The following is a 26,483-nucleotide window of genomic DNA, read 5'->3' as shown; positions in this document are numbered from 1 at the left end:
AAAAATTGACATTACAGTAATTTCTAGGAAAATCATTTTTAATTAAATTTTTAAGGAGGATATTTGATGCTTACTGGATATATTGGATCACTCAATAGATGGCGCTGGGTGCCTACCTCTGTTTACATAATTTACCGTTAACTTTTAAAAACAGGAAATCACAATCGATTGTTTAAAGTTTCCTTCACTTTTGGATGGTATGTTCTGGCCTTTTCGTTTTTAATTTTAATTTTAATGCTGTTTTTGTTTTTATTGTTTTGTTTTTATTGTATTTTTACTTTGTGGTTTTTTTCTAATTTGTTATTTTGTATTTCCTTTCTGTTAAAATGGTATATCTCTTGAGCATAATTTCAGGGGATTTTCGGGTCACGAGGAATCATTATTAGACTTATGTCTGTATGTCCTCACAGAAAAAATCCCTTTATTTGAATCCCTGCCTGAGGGTGACCCTTGAAAAAGTCTTCAGGCCGGATTCTTTTTTAATATTTTTTTTAATAATTTTTTTGGTTTAATTTTTATTTGATTTTTGTTTTTCCTATTAACTTGATTCTAATACTTTTGTATCAATTCATCTGTGTTTTAGAAGTAGCTGCAATTGCGCTCTCTAAATACTATGAAGTTCCTTTTTGGTTTTAGTTTAAATAGGTAATAAATTTTAGTTGCGATTTCGAAACTGTTTTGTTTCGTTTTCATTTTAGTTTCGTTTTCAAACTTTTTCTTACTTTAGATTGGTTATATATATATATATATATATATATATATATATATATATATATATATATATATATATATATATATATATATATATATATATATATATATATATATATATATATATATATACTTGATGGGGCCAAGTATATTGAAATATTCATTTTGTTATAACTTCCTTAATAATGCAGATAGAAAATTAAATTACATTAGGGAAATTAGCACCTCATTAAGTCAAACAACTTTTGTGTTTAAAGTTTCTCGATAGCTGTAATTGCTTCGAAGTTAGGGGCTAAAAAATGATTTTCAAGTCCTCATTTTGACTGTTTCTAGCATCAACAATTTATGGTGCCAGTTTTTTTTTTAAATGAACTTTTTTTTTTCTATAGTTTGAAATTGCTGCATGTAAAGTAAAGATTAAAAGCTTGAATAATAGTAACTAAATAAAAATAAAGGAGAAAATAAATAAGAAAGAACAGCTTAAAAAATTCCAGAAGCTGAGTATTTTTTAGTCCTTTATGTATTTTTATAAAATGAATCTCATTATTCCAGAGCTTTTATTAATTTGATGATCCTCTGGTCTGTCGCATTACTGAGAGTATACTTTATTAAAAAAATATTTTAATAATAAAAGTCAACCATACACTTAGCCCGAGTATGGATACTTTTATTAACCGACTAATAACGATTAATGGCTAAAAAAGATTGACAAAGAGATTAATGTTCGCTAATGACATGCAGTTAAGCCTAAAGTTTGCAGTGGCATGCAATTAATACACAAATGCCGAATAATATCTTTTAAAAGAAAATTGACAATTAATTTTCTTTTACTCCAATTAATAATTATGATTGAAATATTAAAATGAGAATGAGATAAGTTCCAATATTAGTTAAGGAAAGCAACCGATTTTTTCCTCCGATATGAATGAAAGATCCAGTGATATATTCACTCTTTCTCTCATGAAAAGTTGTTTTTGGCATTTAATTGAAAGAAGAATATTTGAAAACGATAGTAAATTTCTTCAAATATGTTTAAATTGCAGAGATAAGATTTTGCCACTTGAACAAGATAAGAGCTCAAATTTTTATTTTCAGATTTCCCAGTATAAATGTTCTGTTTCGTAGCACAATGAAGAAGATCGAGTAAGTACTTATGATGTCTTTTTACAGCCAAAGAAAGCAAATCCGACATACAGCTACAATTTCAGTAATAAGATAAAATACTAAATTTTATTTAACAAAGTAGCTGCATTTTTGATTTTTTGCATATACATGCTTGGGAATTTACATATCGATAGACGTTTAATCTCTAGTCAGATCTGGTTCATAATTTTATACTGACCTACAGTTTAGATGCTAAATTATATATACTAAATTTTATCTGTCTAACTAAGTTTTGTACTTATTGCGTTCTCCTGTCCTGGAATAGCCACATTTCATCTGATAAAATTTCGTTCAAAATTTGACAGAAATTTACAAATTCGGCGTAAGGATAGCATATTGAATTGCACGAGTCTCGCTCCAAGCGCCTCCGAGCTATTGTGTTCACAGACAGGCATCATTCCAAAAATGTGTTTCTCGGATTTCGACTTTTAGATTTCATCAAAATCTCATTAATGCTTATAATATTTTATGAAGGTATAAAGACTGAAATATAGCATGGTGGTTTTTAGATTTAAATATAAAGATTTTTGAGTGAAGACATAAATATTTAATTTCAAAATTTATTTTTTATACCAGTTTAAAGAGGAACATTCAAACTTCTAAGTTGGTAATTATTTTTCATTAAATTTTTTAAAGAAATTATTTTGCCCACAAAGACAAAACTTTCTCTAGACTTGGATTTTTTTTAAAAAAATCTTTGTTGCTGTAAAAAATGAATTTCGGGACCTTTGATAATTTGTTACGAATAGCATCCTGTTGCTGTTACTTATGGCACTCTACAAGTCCTCTGACTTAAGCCGAGTGTGCAGTAGCTTCTGAAGGCCAAGGCCCCTTAGCACCCGAAGGCAGAAGTCTGACTTCTAGCTCATCTGAAGATAACACACACACTCGCTCGGACAAACCCTTTTTACAAGGGAACTCTTCCTCACATCTCACAGATAGAATACAGGGTACAGAACAACCATGCCCAAACCGCGATTCGAACCCGGACGCAAAGATTACGGGGAAGACGCGCTATTCCTAGGCCAGGTCGCCAACATAGTACCCTGTATCTCTATGAAACATCATATATAACGAGCACTAAAATGCAAATTCCAACACATGTTCTTTCATAATCTAGTGGAATACAACGAATCTTATGTTAGTAAAAATGCTCTATCCCACAGCCGCAATTGATTCGATTATCTTCTGAAAGGACAGTTTCCCAAAATAATGTTCAAGTAAGTACGAATATCTCCATTTTGTAAAAAGTATTTAACATCATTTTTAAATGCATATTTTAGACACACAGAGAGCGAAAGTTTATGGTGGACAATTTTTAGAACTATCAAATGATTACAGTAAAATATAAAGCAGGTAGAAGTGGTCTCCACAAAACTTTCTCGCATGCTCTGTGATAACATAACATTGGCATGCAACAGTTAGAATTAAATTAATTTCTGACGTGTATTAAGCATTTTCATTGAATCTATCATGTCATCCTTATTATCAGCAGTTATTTGATGATTAATCCCTGGTATACGTTAATAGTATCCAAAATTTGAATTTGTATTTTAGACGCATTCTTCTCAATCGATTGATACAAAAAACTGACACAAATCTGCACTTGCAGTCATAAAATCACGCACCAAATTTGATATATTTATGTCTTTAAATCATTGCGTTTACATGTTTCTGAAAGTACAAACCGACAGACAGTTAACCCGTAGTTGGATTTAGCTCAGAATTTGACAGGTGTCTACACTATAGATGTTAAATATGTGTGCAGATATTTTACCTATCTAGCTCTCTTCATTTCGTATTTATCGTGTTAACTTCTATTAAAACAGCCGGACAGATCAGCTTCCTCGGAACAGATTTTACTCAAAATTTGATAGATATCTGCAAATTTGGTGTAAAGACTGTATACTAAATTTCAACCATCCAGCTCAAAGAGCTTTCGAATTATCTTTGTGACAGACATTTGGACATTTTCCAAAAATGTGTTTTTATGAACTCAGGAAGGTCTAAAACGTGGAGATTCGTCAAAATCTCGTGTTCGAATTTTTTGACGATTACTACACTTTCTTTATATTACGCAAAGAGAAGGTAAAAAAAAACTTCAGGATCTAGATATCACAAAGTAAGAGAATCTGATAAACGATCGCAGTGTCCCCAACGGCAGCCTTCAGAACTAACCCGAAATCATCACTATCCTATTGTTCCTGTTAAACCTGGTCCTGTGCGGTTAAGACGAGACAACACGATAAGAAAGTTATATATATATATAACGATTGAAGATTAACAGAAGTAACGATGATGTGTATATCAAATCTCTCGAACTAAAGTAAATCAACAAAATAGAACCGAGTTGTCACACAACTTCCAAGTTCAATAATAAAATGTTTTCAGTTGCTAATGAATTTATTTTTCCTTCTTCGTTGCACCAAGGAATAATTACGGCATTTTAATTATTCCTTATTATTACTTAAATATTTATATAATCTTTAGTAATATGGTTGGTTTTGTATAAATTTTTAAGTGCATTTATTTTTTAATTTATGATTCTTTACTGTAAATATTATACTTATCAAATTAGATTTTAAGAATAATTTGCCAATCGGTTGGACATGCAAGAATCTAAAATAGTCAACTTTTAATTGAGCTTTGTCAATATTAAAATAGTGTATTGCCATTATTAATTCATAACTGAACATTTATTTCGATTTCAAGTCTTCCGAATATGAAAATGTCAAATAAAATTGTTCAAAAATAAAATAGATCGTTCTCCATATTTTCATTTCATAGATAATTCTTCACACTCTTGGAATAACAATAATTTATATTACTTACTTATTCATAATAGTTAAATATGTAAATTTTGAAAGATACTTTTATTTAAAAGAAACTGGAGTTGCATAATTTAATCCCAAATAAAATTTCTTTGTTTACTTTTCTAAGTATTGAATCACTCAGTTGCAACTGTCTTGAATTTGCATTTGCTAAAAGTTAAGAACATTGAATTTTTAGTATGTTAAGTTTTAATTTATATCTAATAAAATTCTTTAATCAAATACATGAATTTTATTTAATGAATTTCCTTCAAAAATTTTTATTATGCATTAGAAATGTTTATTTTCATTGTTTTGGTAATTTTTATGTTTGTTCATTAAAATTATTTGGCATTATTTTGATTATTTCAATCAAGTATTGGTATTATTTTGAACATAGCATGCTGTAAAATCAGTTAAAAAAGACGCAATTTGCTTTCAAGTTTGGAAAAGGTATTGAACTTTACAAATGAATTTTAAATTTTTTAAAATTTATATGAGTGATCATAAATATTATTAACTGTAGTGGTTACATAACTTTACTACCTTCTTTTTTGATACAACAGATGGTGTTACATTAACCTTATAACATCAAGGTATATTTCCCATGATCCGTCTTGGGATTGTTATTTGCTTTGTCTTGCAAAATGTGGAACTTAGAAAATAATTACGTAACTGTTCCAGAAATACATCTATTATTTTCATCTACTTCATAATAAAGTTATAAAGAGTTTTGTCCCTCTACAAAACAAATTATGGTTTAAGTTTTTTTTAAAAATTCAGTCCGAGATTTAGTATGTCATTACCTTAATCAATAAAACTTTATATTCTATAAAATTACTTTTTAAAAAAAGTGATTTCAAAGATTATTATTTTGAATAAAAAATCAAATCACATTAAGAGAGTAAACAGTATTTTAAAAAAATGAGTAAAATTATTTTTAAAAAATGAGTAAAATTATTTAAAATAACATTAAACTTGTTAAATTACAAGTCTTCAATTGTTGCTGCATTACAAAAATATGATTATATTAATTCTATGTATCCATTTAATATTGATAAAGGATAGTAAGAAATTATATTTTTATGAATTTTATAATATTCATTGAAAAAAAAAAAAGAAATAAAAGAATTTGTTGTTTACATGGTTTTGTTAACAAGTTCCATGGAGCCATGTTAAACAAGTTCCATTAGTGTCTATGAGAGAGAACCCCCCATTTATCCACCTGTGTGCTAAATATATACCTACAGAAATTTATGTTGTCACATGATTAAATAGGTATTTCTTTTATTGCTTTAGATTCCATTATTCATTGTTATTCGGAATGAGAAGTGATAATATAATATATCACATATTTTTAACAACAAGCAAATGCAACTTTTTCCATTATTATATATTGGGGACTACAGGGAGAAATAAACAATTCCTTCTTTTTAAAATTATTTTGAGAAACTGTTACTGTGTAAACAGCAGAAGTTTTTAGCATTCAACACTCATTTATCATCAATAATGAAACCAGATATTTTCAAATGCTTTCTCAACATTCTTTAGCTACTAAAGCAGGATTTTTTAATGGCTTTTTGTATTCATTTTGATATGTTTTATTCAAAAGAATTTTTTTTAATACAAGATAACATAATAATAAGTTCATTTTTGAATTTCATTAGCAGTGTAAAATCTCAAAGAAAATGCTTCAAAATTTCTAATTATACAGTAAATGGTTTACATATCTCTTGATAAGATAAAAATATTGTATTCTTATGTTTTTCACGTTAATGCAGTTAAAATATGCTAAAAATTGTGGCGTTAAATTTATACTTAAAATAATTATGAGACCTAACATTCTTTTAAGTAGACATTTTCAATAATAAAACAAAGATACACAATTAAAAACAACTTGTTTCCCCCCCATACAAAATACTAATGAAGAACTAATAAAATTTATTATGAATAAAAGCAAAAATCAAAAGAAAATTTCATTAAAATACAAGCACTTTTACAGAAATGCATTCATAACAATAAATATTTTACAAGCTATCTTAGAAATTATCATTTGTATTTTAACATTTTCAAGAACACAATATGCATAAATGTGTATATTGTGTTCTTGTAATTGTAGTAATTAAATTAATAAAATATAAAAAAACCTAAAATCTAATAAAAAAAATTTAGAAGAATGAGATTTTTTTTTTTTTTTTTTTTTTTTTTGTTACTGAAATGTAGCCAATATAAAATCTATCATGAAAAAAATAGTTATTTTTTTTTTAAATTTAATCTAAAAGAATTGTCACATCTCGATCGCAGCTTATTACATAAAAATTCGCAAAACTTCCTTTTAAGAATTACAAAAAAAAAAAAAAAACATTTTCAGACTAACTATCATTTACAATCACAAAGACATGGCTTTTGAATTTAAAACATGTTTCACAATACAATATTTAACACATTATATCTAAAATACTAGTAAAATAATAAAAATAAATGCTTCAATAAGCATAAATAACATTTTCAATATACAAAACTTTCAGACAAAAACATTCAATAAACTAATAAAACATGCAATTTAAAAGGATTTTCAATTTTTTGTCATCAAAAATAGGCAGCTCTAACTACAGAGAGGCACAACTCAAGTTGTCACATTAGAGAAAGGCTTTGTGAAGAATCATTATTCTAATAAATTAGATCTTGAATTGTCTTTAAAATAATTGGTGAATTTGGGAAGGGGGAAACACTTTTATTTGACACACTAACAATTAAAATTCACAAAACTTCCTTTTAAGAATTAAAAAAAAAGAAAAAAGACCAGAAGAACATTTTCAGACCAATTATCATTTACAATCATAAAGACATGGCTTTTGAATTTAAAACACGTTTCACAATACAATATTTAACACATTATATCTAAAATACTAGCAAAATAATAATAATAAATGCTTCAATAAGCATAAATAATAACATTTTCAATATACAAATCTTTCAGACAAAAACATTCAATAAACTAATAAAACATGCAATTTAAAAGGATTTTCAATTTTTTGTCATCAAAAATAGGCAGCTCTAACTACAGAGAGGTACAACTCAAGTTGTCACATTAGAGAAAGGCTTTGTGAAGAATCATTATTCTAATAAATTAGATCTTTAATAGTCTTTAAAATAATTGGTGAATTTGGGAGGGGGGGAAACACTTTTATTTGACACACTGACAATTAATTTCTTTAAGTTGCAACTAGATACTTTAAATGAAAATTAATTCTTGGTGCTCTTTTTACAATGTTCAGTATGTTATCTTTTTGTGCAGAAGCAACACAAGGGCTATTTAGAGACTAATCTAATAATTTGGATAATACCTACAAGGGAAGAGGAGAGGCAAACGTATTCTCCACACTTAGCTCTGAACTTACAACCTTCCAGTGTTAAAGGTGACATCTCCCACCCAGGTCTTATAGAATTAGGATGAATTGAAACATTTATTATACATCATTGCATTCATACATAATTTTCAGTATACAATTAATTTGAAATGCTATTTATTAAAATAGCCAGATTTTCTTAATTTCAGTAACATTCTAGTACCCATTCATGAAAACCTAGAACATTAGTTAATATTAGGAAAACACTGGACAAAATTGGCACATGACAATTCTAATATTCTATGTCCAGTTTAAACAGAAAGTGACTTAATTCTTCAAAAAGCTATCTTTTTATTACTGAAATCAGCTTTATTTTTAGTTTAAATTATTTATTAGAACAAATAATTAAATTTTGAATTAATCCACATTTTTGAAATATGGTGATTTAATATTTGTTACAGCTTCAAACAATTTTTTAAAAAGTGGCTATATATAAAGACAATGCTACAGAAAAAAAAAAAAAAAAAAAAACACATTTCATCATATGGTAAACTTAAACAAAGTACATGGTATTCTTCAATCCATCGACAACTTTGATAGCCTTCATCACAGAATCAGGAATAGGATGAAACTCAAATGTTGATGAAGTATCACTGCCAGAACTTGATTCATCCATTTTTGTCAGAAGATGCTGTCTAGACCGAAATGCAGCTAAGTGAGCATACATGACAGGTGCAGGACAGGAAATACTCTTAGTGCAACGCACATAAGTGTGACACAAATAATATGTTAATTTTTGTAAATCATCAGCTGTGAAGTCATTGTCATCTTCAATGACAGTATAATGGCAAGGTCTACTTGTACCTGAGAAAAGAAAGCAAAATGTGTTGAAATTAAAGGTATATTTTCTATATTAATTCATATAAGCTATATATCAGATGAAGGTTATTTCCATACTATATATTGATTTAACAAGGTTTGCCAATCAAGTCCAGAAAAAATATTTCTCTGTACACATATGCAATATAAGAGGATATGTGCATTTATATACTAGTCAAAATAAAATAACAATAAACCATAGTTTTAAGGAGTGGAAAAAGCAAGGAAAAGAAAACAACAATTTATCATTACCTAAAACAATAGTGTATTAAAAGGATATTTATATTTGCACACAGAAAGAAAAATTCCTTGATTCATTGCCTAGAAATTTTATAAAATAAAATAAATATAGTAATAGGGGCATCTCTCATGCTCTATGATCACACAAAATTATCGAACCACATAAAATAACATTTTTGCTATCATAAAATAAACCATTTATTAATTACTTAATAAAAAACATAACAAAGCAAAATTAATATTGCTATATTTTTATTTTTGCCTATTCATATATTTGGGCATCAATTTCTGTAGATTTTTCAAACATCAGTTTCAGTGTTTCCTTTTGCAACAATTTCATTTGTAATGCTGCTTTGTGTTTGTTGGATTCCTTTTCTCTCCCCCCCACACGAACTCTTTCTGCTTTCCTAGAGCTTCATAATACCTTGCATGTTCTAATTTAGTATACTAAAACAAATCTTTTAAAATTGGAACATTTAAAACACCTTCATAAAAATTTTATAACATCATAAAATTCTATAACATCAATTAAAGAATTTTCTTTTAGATTTTCAAAAAGTGTATCTTTTTTAATTCTAAAACCACTTTCCACAGCCACATTGCCATACGACAATACAAAAATTACTTTTATAACTTCTCCAAATTCAGGAAATTTTTTTGAGTTCTAAAATATCAGAATAAAAATCATCTAAATGAATAAAGTTGTTCAATATATTTAGTTCTTAGTTTTTTCTGAGAAATTTCCAATTGAATCTTGGCATGTTCTGAACAGGATGGGGAAATTCGTGCTTTGGAATAAAGTTGAAGCAAATTAACTATTCGTTTTTCACATAATAATGCATTGTTCTTCAATAAATGAAGATTTAAACAAAATGCAGCTTTCAAAATAGCAAAATTTTTAGATATGCATTTAAATATTTTTTTAATAATATTTTTCACAAGTATACAACACTCTGCGAAAAGCCTTTTTTCAGCTTCAGCAGTTCCAAAAGAAATTTAGTAATCTGTGGTCACAATACCAATATTGGTATTTTTTTTCTCAGTATTAAATTTTCAGGATCATTTGGTTTTATTGAAAATAAACTGTCAAATGTTTTTGACTTTTCAATTATGCTTCTTTTGAAATATTAATCATTAACTATTTAAGAAAAATGAAAAGATTTTCAGATAAGAAAGGAACCATAGATTCAGATGTCAAAAAATTTTAAGAAATGCCTGAAAAATATTAGCAATATAGGAGAAGTTAATTTTAAAATCAATTTATCATGTCAAACATTTATAATATTATCTCTCATGGCAAAAACAGGAAAAGTAAATTTTAAAAAAAATTGAAATCTATGTATTTTTTTAAGTTTTCAAAAACTTTAACAGCATTTTAGCAAACACTGATATTTTCTACTCAGTGGAAAGAACAAAACTGAAGTGAAAACTCAAAAGAATCAATAACTTCCAGGAAATCAGCAATTCAGCTGTAATATCTTATACAGTCTATATACTGCTTTTAGAATAACACGTACTTTCCAATCAATAGTTTTAAGTTCATACTGAAACACTTGTGGTGAAAGCTTATAAGCCAGTTAGCAGCTACGCTACACGAGCAATTGCTTTTGTATTGTGGTCATGTTACTAGGCTGCGAACCACAAGGTCCCAGGTTCTATCTTCGCTCATCCCAAATCGTTACACACTCAATGGATTCTGTGTAATCCACAAGTACCTAGACCTAAACTTTTATAATTATTTTCACATGGAAGTTCTTTGACATGTTAAAAATATTTTAAATTTACATTTGATCCACCCATGCTAATTTGTAAAAGTAACCATATATTCCATATAGCTTTTCAAGCAATTTTTGAACAGTAGTATGCCTTAAAAATACTGAATTCTAATACCTTGTGGAGATTGTTAGTGGATTCTCACCAATATTTTATAATAGGATCCATTTGGTAATTTTGTGAAATGAAGTTCAAAGCTTCATCAAAGCATATTACAAATTTTTTATTGTTCACAGATTTCTTAAGAGATTGTTGTAAAGGAGCTAATGTACATTTTAGTACGACCAGAAGTATGTTTTTTGGCTATTTCACAATCAGTGAACATATTTGATATATCATTGAAGGCATTAATGGACAAATATGATACAACACATTTTAATGCTCATAAAAGTTCAGCTTTAAATTGTTTTGGAACCCAATTGTTCAAAAGCGGCTTATTTTCAGACTTCAAAGTCCAATATTAATTATTACTTTTTTGAGCATACATGCAATTTTCAATGTTTTCTCTCTTGGCATGATTAGTAATCGCCCGTTCCCCCTATTCTTTAAGCTAATCTTCTTACAAAGCGAGCAGTATTCAGCAAACCGATTTTGCAGAACTTTTCTAACCATTTGGCAAACCAAATGTTAAAATACGGACTTTGTGCAAAAATCCTTTAGGTGTGTATTAAATACAGATTTTGAGTGGCTCCTTTTTTCAAAAAATTATCTTATCTACTCTGAATAAGCTCACAGTTTCTTAAATGATAAACAAACCATTCAATTAACTCATAAATGAGTAATTAAGCACTACTGCCATACTTCCACAGATTGAATGTTACTATTCCTGCCAAAGAAATTTACTTTATTCTCTCATTTAGTTTCAGTAGTCTCGAACATGCTTATTAGCTGAAATTCAAGATCCCATGTGGGGCAGAAAAGGAGAAAATTTCTGAAATTACATAATTGCGAATGGTGTTGTTTTTGTTTTTGAAATTACTGGCTATGATATTATATTCTTACAATATTTAGAGTTCAGCATCTTTTTTTTTTTTTTTTGGAAAGAAAAAAGGAACTAAGAAAACTTAAAATTGCCTGTGCTTTCCCGGTTTCTATGCAAATTTTGAAGCTTCCTTGCATTTTCCCTATTCTTTTTTAGATGAGTTTTAAATTCCCTGTATTTTCTTGGTTCTGTGGCAACTATTCTGTTAAAAAAAAAAAAAAAAAAAAAAAAAAGAACTATTATCAAGAAATTTTTCTATTACTTCATTATTTATAAGGAACATTTTGAAGTACTTATTACATAACAGCATTTATCACAAATCAAGTCAGCTATTGATGAATGCCTAGTGTAAATACCAGATGAGGAAAAATAAATGCACATTTAATATTAGAACTCAGCAAGATGTCAATGTGCCAATCATAAATCAACAAATTTTCTAAAAATGCTATATATTGTAATGAAAAAAAATTCATATAATATAATACATTAAATTCTCCTAAAATCTCCTATTTCATTTCTTTTTAATCACTTGGTGTAACTGATATACAATGAAAATATCAGTTGAAACAAATGACGTTTTAAAAACAGTCAAAGTTAATTTCACCATAAGCTCTTAATAATTATTTAAAAACTGCATCAAATATTAATAGTGAATGACAACTTCTAAGAGAAAAAAGTAATTTAAATTGTCCATAACTTATTTATCAATAGAAACAGCAATAGTTGAGATAAAAATTTATTACATATCACAAAGCATACCTATTTTTATAAAACAATAGATTCAATAATCCACCAAATAAAAAATTAAGGGAAAACAAACACTGCATGTGGATGTCAGCGCCAGAGTACAACACAAACTGGTTGCAATTAAGTTTTGAATTCTATTTTGTAACATTATAAAATGAAACCCAATTTTTAATGCAAAATAAGGCATGAAGTATACTAATAAATGAAAGATACAAATTCTGATTATTTCCTATCAATTATTGATTTATTAATCAGGAACTATAGAAATGAAATATTTGAACTTTTTATAGAATTGAAATCCAATTAGTCTAATTTTATCCACAGAAAAATATTTTAATTCAAATCTTATGCTGATTTAAGTTTGAAAGTATTAAAAATTGCTGTTTCAAACTGATATAAAGACACGATGTCACCCAAATTGATGCAGGTTTTTATAAATTTGAAAAATTCCAAACATTCATGATAAATATGGAAATATTAAGCTAACAGCAAATCTACTGTTTCAAGGAAATATCTTCTGGACTATTTTAGAAAAAGGTTTAGAAGAAAATATTATTAAAAAATTATTATTGTTTGAAAATATTATTAAAAAATTATTATTGTTTGAAAATATTATTAAAAAATATACAGAAATTTAAAAAATTTATCATAATTTCAAACAAAACACAAATATACAATTTGATTTAGTTCAAGATAAAGGTACAAAAGTTATTAAAATAAATTATTTTTCCTTGGTCTACCCTGTTTAGTGATACAGAGTAATTTGAATAACCACTGTAATAGCAAAGACAGGAATTAAAGGTAGATTTCTCATAATCACAACCTAATCCTAAGTAATACAAACCACAAATAACTCAGTATCACATCACTGCTATATCCACCAGGAAAATGAACTCATCCATATGATAGCCCTTAAATGGCAAGAACAAATAGTATAAATTAGTTGTTAAAAAATAAAAACAAAAAAAAAACTATTTTTTCTTTCGGTAGACACAAGCTTTAGCAATCTCATTTTCTTGAAAACAATTTATGTTGCAATTATAAAAGGTACAAAATTACAACTGAATTAGCTCTTCCTCTTTGAAACTTAGACACAAGTTTGGGATATGTCAACTTCAACATACTGAATTCAGTGAATTGAGGCTAACATAAACAATGGACATAAGGTAGAATTAAGTTTCGAATCTGATCCCAATACCAAAGCCATATTAGGAAATTTTAATGAAATCCAACAAGCACAAATAAATGAAAATACAGTTCTTCCACTTAATCTCACTTGTAGTTATTACTTACAATTTAACAGTCCCCTACTATAAATAAATGAAAATATACATACAGAAGTCTTAACTAAAGTTATTCCATACACACCTTGTAATCCATAATGACTGCAAAGATAAAAGTCAAAATTCAAAGGATGAACAACTTCAGTATCAACTGTTGTTCCTGGAGGAATATTTTGCATTTTTCCAGCTCCTCTTCTGGGATCTTCTGGCATGAATCTAGTATGGTGACGCTTTTGTACAACAATGAATGTAATCCCAGGCTGATAATCTGCTTCTAAAGTGCTACAAGCTTCTCTTATGCATTTAACTTCATGATCTCTTACTTTATCAAACTGCCCTTCACTAACACCATCACGAAAAAATATTATTTTTTCTGGTTTCTTCCCTTTAGTGTTTCTATAAAATGCCTTCAATAAGTCTAAAATCATAGATGTTAAATCTTGAATTATTTCAACAGCTTGTTTCTTTTCATCCATATTTGTTTGTGCTCTTATAGTAACAGCATAACGAGACGGATGAGAATCAAGACTGCCAACAGCAGCTGCTATCGATGGCTTAATATCTTGAGAAGGACTAGGATGAGTGACATCAGCTCCTATAATAATTATTGGTCTCCTTAAAATAGGTGGAGTTTCCCCTGGTGTCAAAGAATTATTTACACCGCCCATTTTAGCATTGATTTTCTGGCAAAGGTTACTTACAAGGGGAGGAGAACACTTCTTGGGATTGGAGACATTTTCATCTCTTATACATTGTGTTACAAGACCAAGCATTGTTTCTGCTGCCTGCTTCACTTCTCCGTAAATTGTTTTATTATTACCTGGAACAACAATAACTGCTAACTCTGCTTGGAATCTTTTCTGAGCATCTTTTAAAATGTTTTGAATAGCTTGACGACGCATGTCCACAATATCAATCACAGCAGGACGATTTATTCTGATACCCTGCTCATGGGCAATATTGACCAGCAATTTTGCAAAACGCTCCAAGCAATCCATTCTACACCACCGTGGATTAGAAAAACTAAATAAGACCCAAGAATTGATTTCAGCTCCTCGAAAATATTGCTTGTCTCTCATATCCCAAGAACCATTATTAGGTTTAACAGAGGTTTCATTTTGATAACGCACATTAGGGGCCTCAAGGACTCTTCCAGTTAAGGATAAAGAGCGAGAAGCTACACTCATGCCAAACTCTTGCAGATACGGATCTCGATTAAATTTTGCTTTATGCAAAATATCTTGTATTTCACTGAATCTTGTCTTAGGCGGACGAGCAGTAAACTTAATCATTTCAGCATTTTGTTTATCTTCTAATTTTTTCTTACAATGTTGCCCTTCTACCATCTCACATACCTCAATAGGCAGATAGACTTTTTTGGCCTCTGGATTAGCTTGTACGCAAGGCAAATGAGGATATCGCAAGGGTTTATTATACTGTTTAGCAAAATAATCAGCTACAGTACACGTAACAGTCATACCCTTTTCCTTAAGTTCAAAGTGTAATTTATTAGCAGCATCTCTTGTAAATTTTAATATGCGATACTTTCTTCTGTAATTCTTTAAGTGAGTTGTCTCTATTCGCATATTTTTAAGCTCTTTACTCAATCTTCTTATATCAGAATCTGGAAGAGGCATACAATTGTTTATATCGACACTTATGATGTCTTTAACATATTTCATAAGTGGTCCTTTTTCATAGAATGTTGTAGCAGTTACATCCAAGTTTACCAATGGTTTCCATTGTCCAAGACGTAAACTTTGATGGTAACCAAACCATATTTCTTTCCCCCCACCAAGAGGGTGCACATCTCGTGGATCAGGAGGATAAAAAAATGATCGGCCAACAGGAAAGTAACGTAAGCATGGCCCATGACGAAGAACTGTTTCTAGGGCCATTACAGCTTCTTGGGGAACAGATTTTACCCGGCCTTGAAACAAAGCATGCAGAGGATCAAGACTAACTGAACAATCATTGGATTCTTTTTTTTGTACTGGTTTGATGATGACTTCAAATACATCTGGTTTATGATTTGAATCACTAGAATTTTCATCGGGCATTACAACTTCACATTTCAATGGTCCATCAATCCTCAAAGGTGTTCTAGTGTATAAATTTTTTTTTCCATCATAAGCTGCATGTCGACCTCTGAAATTGTCATTCACTTCCAACATGACATTAATGATTTCTCTATTTCGTTTAGTGCTCATGCATCTGTATTTACCATCGTTTTCTTTTTTCTTCTCAATATTCTCCTGTTCTTTAAGGGCAGGTTTTGTAGTCATGCTACGCCCTTTACTGATTATTTCAATATCATAATGATAAACATTTCCGCTAGGTATAGTAAGAGGAAAACAATTTGAAATCAATCTGATTTTTTGTCCTAATTCTCCAGGTTTAGGTTTAGGAGGCAGTGGTTGAGTAACAGGACATTTATATTGAAATCCAAAATCTTCTGGGCTGATTTGATGTTCTTTGGGTTTAGGCTTTGGCTGTTCTAGAGGAAGTCCTTTTCCTGGGAAAAAATAGTAAAATTTTTTTTAAATTGCAATTTCTACATAGTATATAATTATAATTTTTAAAAAAAATTCCTGTTATCAAGTCATTGTAGCTCTAACCCCAGCTTACATACAGAGTGTCAAGAACGCACTTTAAAGGAAAATGCAGGAGCTTTGTTTTGTTCCTTGCATTTGACAAGTAAAAGTATCTTTTGTCCCCAACAATTGAATATTGATAAAATAGGTTAATTTTTGAATGTGGTACATTTTAAAAAACAGATACTTAAAAACTCCATTTTTGAGATGTAATTAACCTTATGAATTTCAAAAATGTTCCAAGTATTAGAACTAAACAACAGTTAAAAAGGAAAAAAAAACCTGTTATTTAAACTATGCTGTTGATCTGTAGACTGTGAAACTATGATTTGATAAATTTTACTGGAAAGCCAAGCTAAACCAGGACAGCCTTCCGACATTCCTGATGATATTGCAAGTCTTTAATAGAAGAAAACCCTAGAATAACAACTGGGAAAATTTCAGAAAAAATGAACGTTCATAATTGAACTGCATTTTGCCATTTGAAAAAGCTTGGATGTGATTCAAAATTTGATACCTGAGTTTGATACATTTCTCTCCCAGCATTATGTGTTTCTCTTTTTGCACATTACAATAAAGAACTTTTTTCATTTTTTTGGATGGCATGTAACAGATAGTGGATTTCACATAATAATGTTCAGTACAAAAAAACAAGGAAAAGAGCAAGTGAAAGTGCAAAGGCTGGTTGCAGCCGTTAAAATTATGTGTTTGTATTATTTATTTTGAATAATTCCAAAGTGGTGAAACAATTACACTATAGACAAGTACAGTGGTTTGGTTTAAGGTTTCATGGCACAAACCAATATGAATGTTATACTGCACCAATCAAGTTTATTTCTAAGTTTAATAAAAAACAGTTTCTATAAAAGTGATTTAAAAAACATTGGTAAAACTATGATAAATTACAAATAAATGAGAAAATGTGTGAACAGTACTCACGCAGTAGTTATAATGGAATAACAATATTCCATACTTTTAATAAGAGGAAAAAGCAAAGTTCTTCAATACATGTAGATTTAAATAAGATGCAGGTTTTGGAACAGAATATTTTTTGGACATGTGCTCAAATATTTTTAAAGTATTCTTCACAAATATAAAACACTCTGCTATAAAATCTCTCTATCCCCCACCCCCAGTTTTAGTGGCTTCCTGAGTAATCAAATAATTTGCAGTCATTATTCCAATATTAGTTTGTTTGTTTTCAGCTTTAGATTTTTAGGATCATTAAGTTCTATCAAAAATAAATGTCTAATGTTTTTGCTTCTTCAATTTTGCTTCTTTTGAAAATGTTTTTCATTAATTGTTTAACAAAAATGAAAACATTCTCATATAAGAAAGGCACTACTGGTTCAGATATCTGAATTTTTTAAAGAAACAGATGAAGAATATTAGCAATATAAGAAAAGCTAATTTTAGTCAGAGGCAAATTATCCTGAAAAGCATTTATAACATTACTTGTAGCAGATCCAAGGAAGAAAAAAAATGGTTTAAAATGAAATCTATATATTTCTTTAAGTTGCAAAAAACTTTCCGAGTGTTTTCTCAAACAGAAATATTTTCTATCCAGTGGAAAGAACAAAACTTCAATGAAGATTCAGAAGAACCAGCAACATCCCGGAAATCGGTATTAAGTATTCTAACTCAAATCTGTAAAAAAAAAAAAAAAAAAAAATGCTTGGTTTTTTTTTTCTCCCAGTACATATATTCAAGATACGAGAAAATGCATGAATAGAACTTGTGAGCTAGTTATAATGGAATGTGGTTTGATGGAGTAGAAAAAGGATGGAAAGGAAATAACAATCTAACATTATTCGAAATAATAGAACATAAAAAGAAAGTTTTTATATTTACATACAGAGGAAAAGAATTCATCTTTATTTATTATCTAAAATTTAGCAAAACAAAATTTATATATTAAGGGCATAGATATATTACCTCTTATGCTCTTTAATTGTAAATCACAAAATTAAGGACTAAGGTGAAATAAAACACAAAATATTTTTGTTATCATTAAAAAAAAAAAAACATTACAAAGCAATATTGTTTTTTTTTTTTGTTGTTGTTTTTTTTTATTATTCATTTTTGACAATTCATGTATTTAGGCACATCAATTTCTGCAAATTTTTCAGCCATCAGTTTCATGGAGCTATTTTAGCTATTCCACTTTCAGTGAACATATGTGAAAATATGTCCGACATATCATTGAATACATTAAAGGGCAAATGTGATGCAACACATTTTAATGATTGTGCTTGAATTAAAAAGTTTGAAATCGGTATATTTTCGGACATAAAATTTGATGTTTTCATATTGGATGTTTCCTTTCCTGTATTCTTCTTAAGCTCTGTTTCGATGGCCCGTTGCCTTTATCATATGGTTGTAAATCAACCATTTGACCCCCCAATGTAGGGCCACTCTTGCCTGTGAACGTCGATCAGCAGCCTCCCACTTATATCGGTAAAATGAATAGACATCAGAGAACCCTGGAAAACCACAAGTGAAGGAAAATAGGGTGCCAAGTCCGACACCAATGATGTCTCTTTTGAACTGGCACACATTCTTGCGTATTTTCCTCTTTTAGCATAACTTGTAATTGCTTGTTTCCCTTTATTACTTGACTTAATATCTTCTTACAAAGCGAACAATATGAAATAAATGGATTTTGCATAACTTCTCGAACTCATTCGGCAAAATCAGGATTGATATTTTTATCCATCCAATTCGTATTAGATATGGATTTTGAGCTGTTCATTATTTTAAAAATATTCTCTAACCTACTTTAAATAAACTCACAATTTCTCAAATAATAAAGAAACCATTAAAAAAACTCAAGTATGGTAAACTTAACACCACCGTGCTGTTGATACTCTCACCAGAAAAATATATTCTATTCTTTGATGCAGTTAAAGAAGTTCTGGGTATGCTCATTAGCTACAATTTGGGAATTATGTGGAAAAGAGTAAATGTATCACAAATCGAAACTCGACTGATCTACACTGAAAGAAAGGGGAGGGAATAGAAAAATAGTGAATTTCCGCATTATAGAATCGCAAATGATATTTTTTTCGTGCTTCTAATAATTTTAACCAAATTATTTAGCTTCAAAGTAGATACTCTTCTATGTATTTACATATAACTTATTTTTAAATCAAAACAAAACATTGTTAACAACAGAACACCATCTTTTTATTTGTATCTTATTATCTATTGCCACATTCAAAACAAACTTTATCAAAAATAAATAAATAAAGGTGTCGCTGGTTTACATGATATTGTTTTTTTTTTTTTTTTTTTTTAAAGTTACATTTGCAACTTTGCTAAGTACTAGTTTCGAAATATTTTGTGGCATATAGTTAAAAAGTTCTAAACTTTTTACACAAAAATTAATTGAAGTAAAGGTATTTATATAATTCACCAATGACAAATCATTAAATGATGTTGATATATAGCAAATGCTCCACAAACAAGTAATCATTTGTAAGAAAACACTGATTCACTGTTAAAAATCAACACTAGTGGTTTTATATAAATACATAAAAATATCTCAAAAAAAAAAAAAAAAAAGGATTTTCCCCACTGTGTGAACATGTACAAAAAGGCAAAAAAAGAGACAAGTAAATGAAAAGAATATATTTTCCCTATTCTATCAGTATTTTTTTCTCTTCTTTTCAATTGAGATAAAATCTTTTCCACTGATCTCCAGATTCATTGAAATCTGTTAAACATTGAAAGATTCGACAATGCAAAGAAAATACTATCTATAATTGGACAATTCTATCGTGGTAAAATGAGACCCCCCCCAAGAAGGAAAACACAAGTACCTGGATAAAAAAAGCTCTTTAATGCTCTTTTATAAAATACAAGTAGTTTTTAAGGACTTTTAACAAAACTACACACTTAATTAACCATAAAATTTATTTTAATATTTGTGCAAGATTTAAATGCACCATTTCAATCATTATAAATTCTTTCATTTGCATAGTACTGAAGAATTATTTATCATCAATAGTTGCTTACAAATCAGCATCAGATAAAAGAAGGTTATTTAATTATAAAAACACTTATATGATAGATGTACTAATTATATTATTTTCAACAAGACTGAAATTTTGATGCATATTTTTAATATACATCTTATGAATAAAGATTACTGTAATGATTCAAGCATGAAAATTCCTTTCATCATCACTGTCTATAATGTAGAATCATGAATAGATGTTATTATGTCATGCATGATTATGCTCACAAATTTCAATGTCCACTTTGCTTTTTTCTGCATGTTTTATCCCTCTGCAGTGTTCACCTACATGGAATACCTAAATTTGCTTGCTTCTAAAATTATCAATTTCAATTGTAAATGGAAAAAAAAAAAAAAAGATTTAGGAATGACTTTTGACTGCTTTTTTAATAATAGATGACCGTTTCATTCAAGCACATCAAATTTTTTTTATATCACACTATGTAAAAGCTTTTATTTATGCTCTTAGTGATTCGTATTAATTAACACTATTTGAATATTTAAAAACAGAAGTTTTATCAAAATCAAATAATTTTATACATAATTTTTTTATCTGCTTATGATTGAATTCAAGATAATATAGAATTTCCAAAAATGTCACAAATAGCATTTTCTATTTTGCATATAGGTTTTCTTAGAAAAACAAGAGATAATAAGCATTTGAAAGAGATATTATGCATCTTCTGAAAAATTGGAATGCTGTATTTGATGAGAAGGTGGGGGAGAACAGTTAGATGCAGAACACATGGTTTATACAAGTAAACAGTGTAAGTAACCTTTATTTTTTATTTATTTTTGATAAAAGACAGTTTTTGATGTCCTTGCTTGAGGAAAAAGAGAATCACGACAGTATTAGAGTATATGTGCTATCCACACTAGACATTACATAGTGACAAACCTTGAAAAAATAAATGATGATTTTAGTAGTTATATAGCAATATTGTATTATACTCCCAAGACAACAGTGGTACTTATATTTTATTTTTAAAATCTGGTTAAGATCTTGGAAGAAAATCGTCATTCCTGAAATTGTTAGGTTTAAAAATACAGAAAAAATGTTCAAGTAATTTGAATAAAATGTGATAAACTTTAACATTTTATTGCAGAACTAAAATTCGGAAAAATCACACTGAGAAATCAGATTAAGTTATCAAACAAAAACATTCATAAAAACTGCTTGTATAAAGATAGTCTTTTCATAATAATAATATAAAACATACAAATCAAAAAGAGGAATTTATCAAATATTTGCATTATAAGAATATTAATAGTACTAACCATATTCAGCATTAATCAAAAAGGTTTTTAAAACATTAAGAATTAGATTCTTTTTAAATTTTTGTAACTAAAACAGTTTAATCAAATACTTTTTGAAAAAAAAAATTATAGCAATTTTATTGGCTTAAGTTGTTGAGCAATATATTCAAAACTATTTTCAGTTTGTAATAAGAGATGTTACAAGTTAAGGGATTACATAAGTTTTTCGAGTTTAAATAAAAATCTATTAATTATTTCACTACTAACCGGGCCAAACAGGTCATCTTCATCATTTCTGTTTCAAATGAGGGGTGCAGGATGGAAAATGTTAAAACAATTAATGATAATGTACAGAGAGCAAATATAATAAGACAAAACATTTGACCTAGAGATTTTGATGATTCACATATCTTGGACTTCTTGGTTCCAATAAAAGAAATTCTGGAATTATGTTTGTCTGTGAATATAATTACTCAAAATTTGTAACAAGCTATATATTTGAAAGAGATGGTACGTGGTCTATCTTTCCACCCATTGAAGGCCTATCTGTTTATCTGTGCAGTAGTGAATATAGTAACTCAAAATCAAAAAGAGCCAAATGGTTTCACTACTGGCCCCACTGAATTTGAGTCAAATATCGAATTAGACTGGAATATATCCATCAAACAGTAAACTGTATAAGCAATGACTCAAAAATACAAGTCCACCCAAATTGTAGATTTATAACTTCAGATTCACGTAATCAGAAGGAAAGAACAAAATTAATACACATTTTCTGCACTATGATATGAAATTTCACATAAAACATTCCCGATTGTATAAACAGATATTGAGTGAAAAATACCATTGCTAGTTTATAGATGAATTCAGTTAATTTGCCATATTAAGACAATTCTCTATCATTACATTAATAATAATAAGACTTCCAAACTAAAATATTTATTGTTCTACATTAGTTATAAAGGTTCAATAAAACAATTTTGACATTAGAAAATTTTCTCTAGCTTGATATTTTTAATAAGAAGATAACTGCCAGAAAAAATGAACTTCAATTATTTTAATCATCACTTTCTAACAAAATCATCACAATACCACAGTTCTTTACAATTTATGTTACTCATGCAACTTTTTAATTTTATGGAGGAAATATTCTTAAGATTTTAAAGATTTAATTTAATATAAAAAAGTAGGGTTACTGACTATAAAAGTTAATTTTTTCAGACCTTAAAGCCATTAGATGAACAAAATTATGCACTTATAAAGTATGATAAATTCTTAAAAATTACTTAGCAGCTTTTCAAAATAAGATTTTTAAATTCATAACATCAAAAAATACAGATAAAAAATAATAGGTTTATCAAAAGATACTTGTATTTACCTTGAGGTTGCTTTGGTTGGTCGCCAGGTTGCTTTGGGTCTCCCTGATCATACCTTGGTACGCCTCGTCCTAAATAAATCCTCATTTGAAGATACTTTATTCAAAATAATAATAGTACATACTTAAATTTTTATAAGTGAAACCATATATTTCATTAACTTCAGAGAAAAACTTAAATTTACATCTTGTTTGCACATTTTTTAGTTGTCTTTTTGCTACGAATCAACAACCTATTTTATATTTCTAAGGAAATAATTTTTAAAGTAATTATAGAATTTTTTTCAAAATATATGCATTACAGAGAACAATTATTCCAAAAAAAAAAATGTTTAAACCAAATAAAGCACTAAACCAATGGGCCTAAACTATTATTTAGTCTTATATGCTGAATTCTTGTACATGAACTAAAGTTTTACTTATTTAAAAAGGTAATCTGGCCTCTAACTCAAGGTACAACAAAAGATTTCAAACAAGCTTTCTATCAAGTTGGGTTGCAAAATTTTATCTCAAACTCTAATGAAACTGGATTTTTCTAATGGGTCATCTGCATATGAAGAAAAGATAAAAATTTCATCAACCATTACAAATAAATTCTATCATGTTAAATGAAAAGTTAAACAGAGAGATGAATTGCTAAATAGAAAATTTAACCCCAATAAAAAGTACTAACTCTTTCTTTAGAATACTGTTTATTTAATATGTATTTGAGAGTTTATATATTTGAACAGATTTTAAATGCACTTTTAAAATAGTGTAGCTTGTTAAACAAAGAAAAGAAGATTTGTAGGAGTTAGCTGTAGAATAAAGAATTATTACTATTCAAAATTAGGAAATGCAATTTTAGAAAGTATAGATTATGATGAGATGTCAATAAGCAAATTATTTATGACCATAATTAACAATAGAAAAAAAAAGAAGGGACGGGAAGACTGAAAACTTAAGACTGTTCTTGAAAAAAAGAGGTTGATCAAGTTTGAAAAGCTTAGATTACAAACTATGATTCAGAATAATGACAGTATAAATAAAAATTATTTACTGAATGCTGCCACCAATTTTCCTAAAGAAAAACTCAAGAAATTGATCCCTGATTTTGATCCCAAAGAGGCGGATATTAATGTACTTGTATGGTAATTAAGTTAAAAAATTATAGTAATTCTAACAGCTCCTGGATTGATTTTAAAATTTCCATTAGCGAAACTATTTCTTGCTTAAACAACAAACAAATATCATAATTGTGTCATTAATAAAGGATGCATAATGCATAAAATAGAATAGCCAACATTTGCTGCATATGCATTATCTAGGAGAAGTAGAAACAAGTCGAGGTAGATGTGTGTTTTAGCCACTATGTGTGCATTTGGCTAAAGACAATTTCATTATTATTATAACAAATAATATAGTGACCACTTAGGAGAATAAAAAAAAAAAAGTGAAAGTAAAAATCAGTTTTGATCTGAAATTGAAAGCACAAGGCAATTTAATGTGTCACAGTTGATTTAAACTAATTCAAGTACCAGCCATTGCCCAAGCAAGCTATATCAACAACTCTTGTCAATAAACTGACTGCTACAAACTTTACAATAGGTTATTCCTTACTTTCAAGAAAGTACGATTGGTACAAAGTACCTGACAGGGTTAGGACAATTGTAATTTCAACAACTCTTACAGTGGATTACTTGCCTAATATATTTGAAAAAATTATCTTTTTGACACTTGTTTCAACATTTTGATGACAGCACATTTGGACCCAAGACATTTTTCAAGAGTACTGGCAAAATTTTAGAAAAGCATGCAAGAAATATTTTCAAAGCATTTCGAAAAAATTATCCGATTTCTTTTTTCAAGTTTCTACTACAGACTAAACATATTCATAGAGAATAATCTTAGCAGTTTCAATAGGTATATTTCCTCAAGACTTAGTAAAAAAAATCACCCAATACAATTTATCATTCCGGACAGTTAACTTATGCTAACTTATTCTACATTTCAAAAGAACTCCCTCCTGAAAAATGAACACATTGAATACAGTGCTCTGTGTGCTCCCAGGGACCGCACATTTTTTTAACATTCTAGAAGCATGTTCGGCAAGCAATAGGATGCATATATGTACATTTTTAATTTGCATTTGGTATTATATTTACATTAAGTATTCTTGAATATTACTAAATATTTTATACATGTATTTATTATATAAGATTTTTCCCATTTTAACTATCATTTATTTCACAGACTTCAATAATACTTTAGAGTGTGATATTTTGTAAAGCATATTCCCTTGTGCAATGGTGTCCAGCATGATTTGCAGCAGCATCTTGTTTTAAGACATTAAGGACTGCTCATAAATTTTCTTGCATTTTGCGTCCCATCTGTTACGGACAGCCTACGAGTTTTCCCCTGTTGCGTCTGTTATTGTTTCATAAATAACAAAGTTATGATGATTTTAGAATGTACAAGTTTGTCCAAAAGCGCGTTGTCCTTGGCATATGTCTTACAAATTTTTTTATGGTCCTTAATGTTAAATATTTGTCTCTGGTTGGTTATGTATTGATTAAGCCGAAAAACAAGAAAACAAGATATCTCGTCACCCGACCACAACTTTTGGCCTGCTAAAAACAAGAAATCTCGTGACCCACATAGAATGTGTTAATTATTCATGCAAGTGTCATGAAAGCTTATACTTCCATCTAGTTTAGTATCAAAATTCACCATTCCCTGTAAAGATAGAGCACAATGCCTTTTTGAAGTCTGCAACTAGATCTGCCCTCAAAGCAAATGCTAAAATTGATTCAATAAGACAGAAACAGTTATTTCATACAGCCTAAAAACTTACAGATCACAGCACATCTGTAAAATAGCAACTAATCCCATTTTAAAAGCCCACAAAATTCCAGCAAATTGACTTGGACTGTTACAACTACTCATTTAAAATTTCAATGCATCATCTGGAATTGACTGACAAGAGAATATATATATATATATATATAAGAGCCACTTATGATGAAACCCATACCTAACAAAGACATCCAAATGTTTGCTGTCCAAAAAACAGAAGAATTGTCTATATTACACCTCCTATGCCCCAGGCAAGCAGTGACAGAAGCTTCGCTTCTCAAGATTGCCACTCAAATCAATTTTCCACAGTCAATACAAAAATTATTTTTACAAATTCCCAAAAAACAGAAAATTCTTTGGAACTTACAGCATTAGAATAGAAAACATCTAAATTCAAGCTATTATTTTTTCTTTTCAATGAAGTTTCAAATAGGAAGTTTGCATTTTCTGAATATGCAGAGGAAG

General features: G+C 28.7%; 1 protein-coding gene across 3 annotated transcripts in view; it reads right to left on the bottom strand.

Moving 5' to 3' along the window:
- Positions 1-6,878: 6,878 nt before the first annotated feature.
- Positions 6,879-26,483, bottom strand: part of LOC129976407 (protein argonaute-4-like) — a 34,307-nt gene continuing 14,702 nt past the window's right edge. For all 3 annotated transcript variants that reach the window (XM_056089955.1, XM_056089956.1, XM_056089953.1), the window contains exons 3-5: positions 23,187-23,255; positions 14,025-16,454; positions 6,879-8,899 (exon numbers count right to left, since the gene is read on the bottom strand). In XM_056089955.1, the coding sequence (XP_055945930.1) occupies positions 8,589-8,899; positions 14,025-16,454; positions 23,187-23,255 (2,810 nt within the window). In that variant the 3' untranslated portion in view covers positions 6,879-8,588. The remainder of the gene's footprint in view (positions 8,900-14,024; positions 16,455-23,186; positions 23,256-26,483) is intronic.

Source organism: Argiope bruennichi, chromosome 7 (genome assembly GCF_947563725.1).
Source record: "Argiope bruennichi chromosome 7, qqArgBrue1.1, whole genome shotgun sequence".
In the NCBI taxonomy this organism is placed as follows: domain Eukaryota; kingdom Metazoa; phylum Arthropoda; class Arachnida; order Araneae; family Araneidae; genus Argiope; species Argiope bruennichi.
Note: the sequence above shows the minus strand (reverse complement) of the source record. Positions and strands in the feature narration are given on the sequence as shown.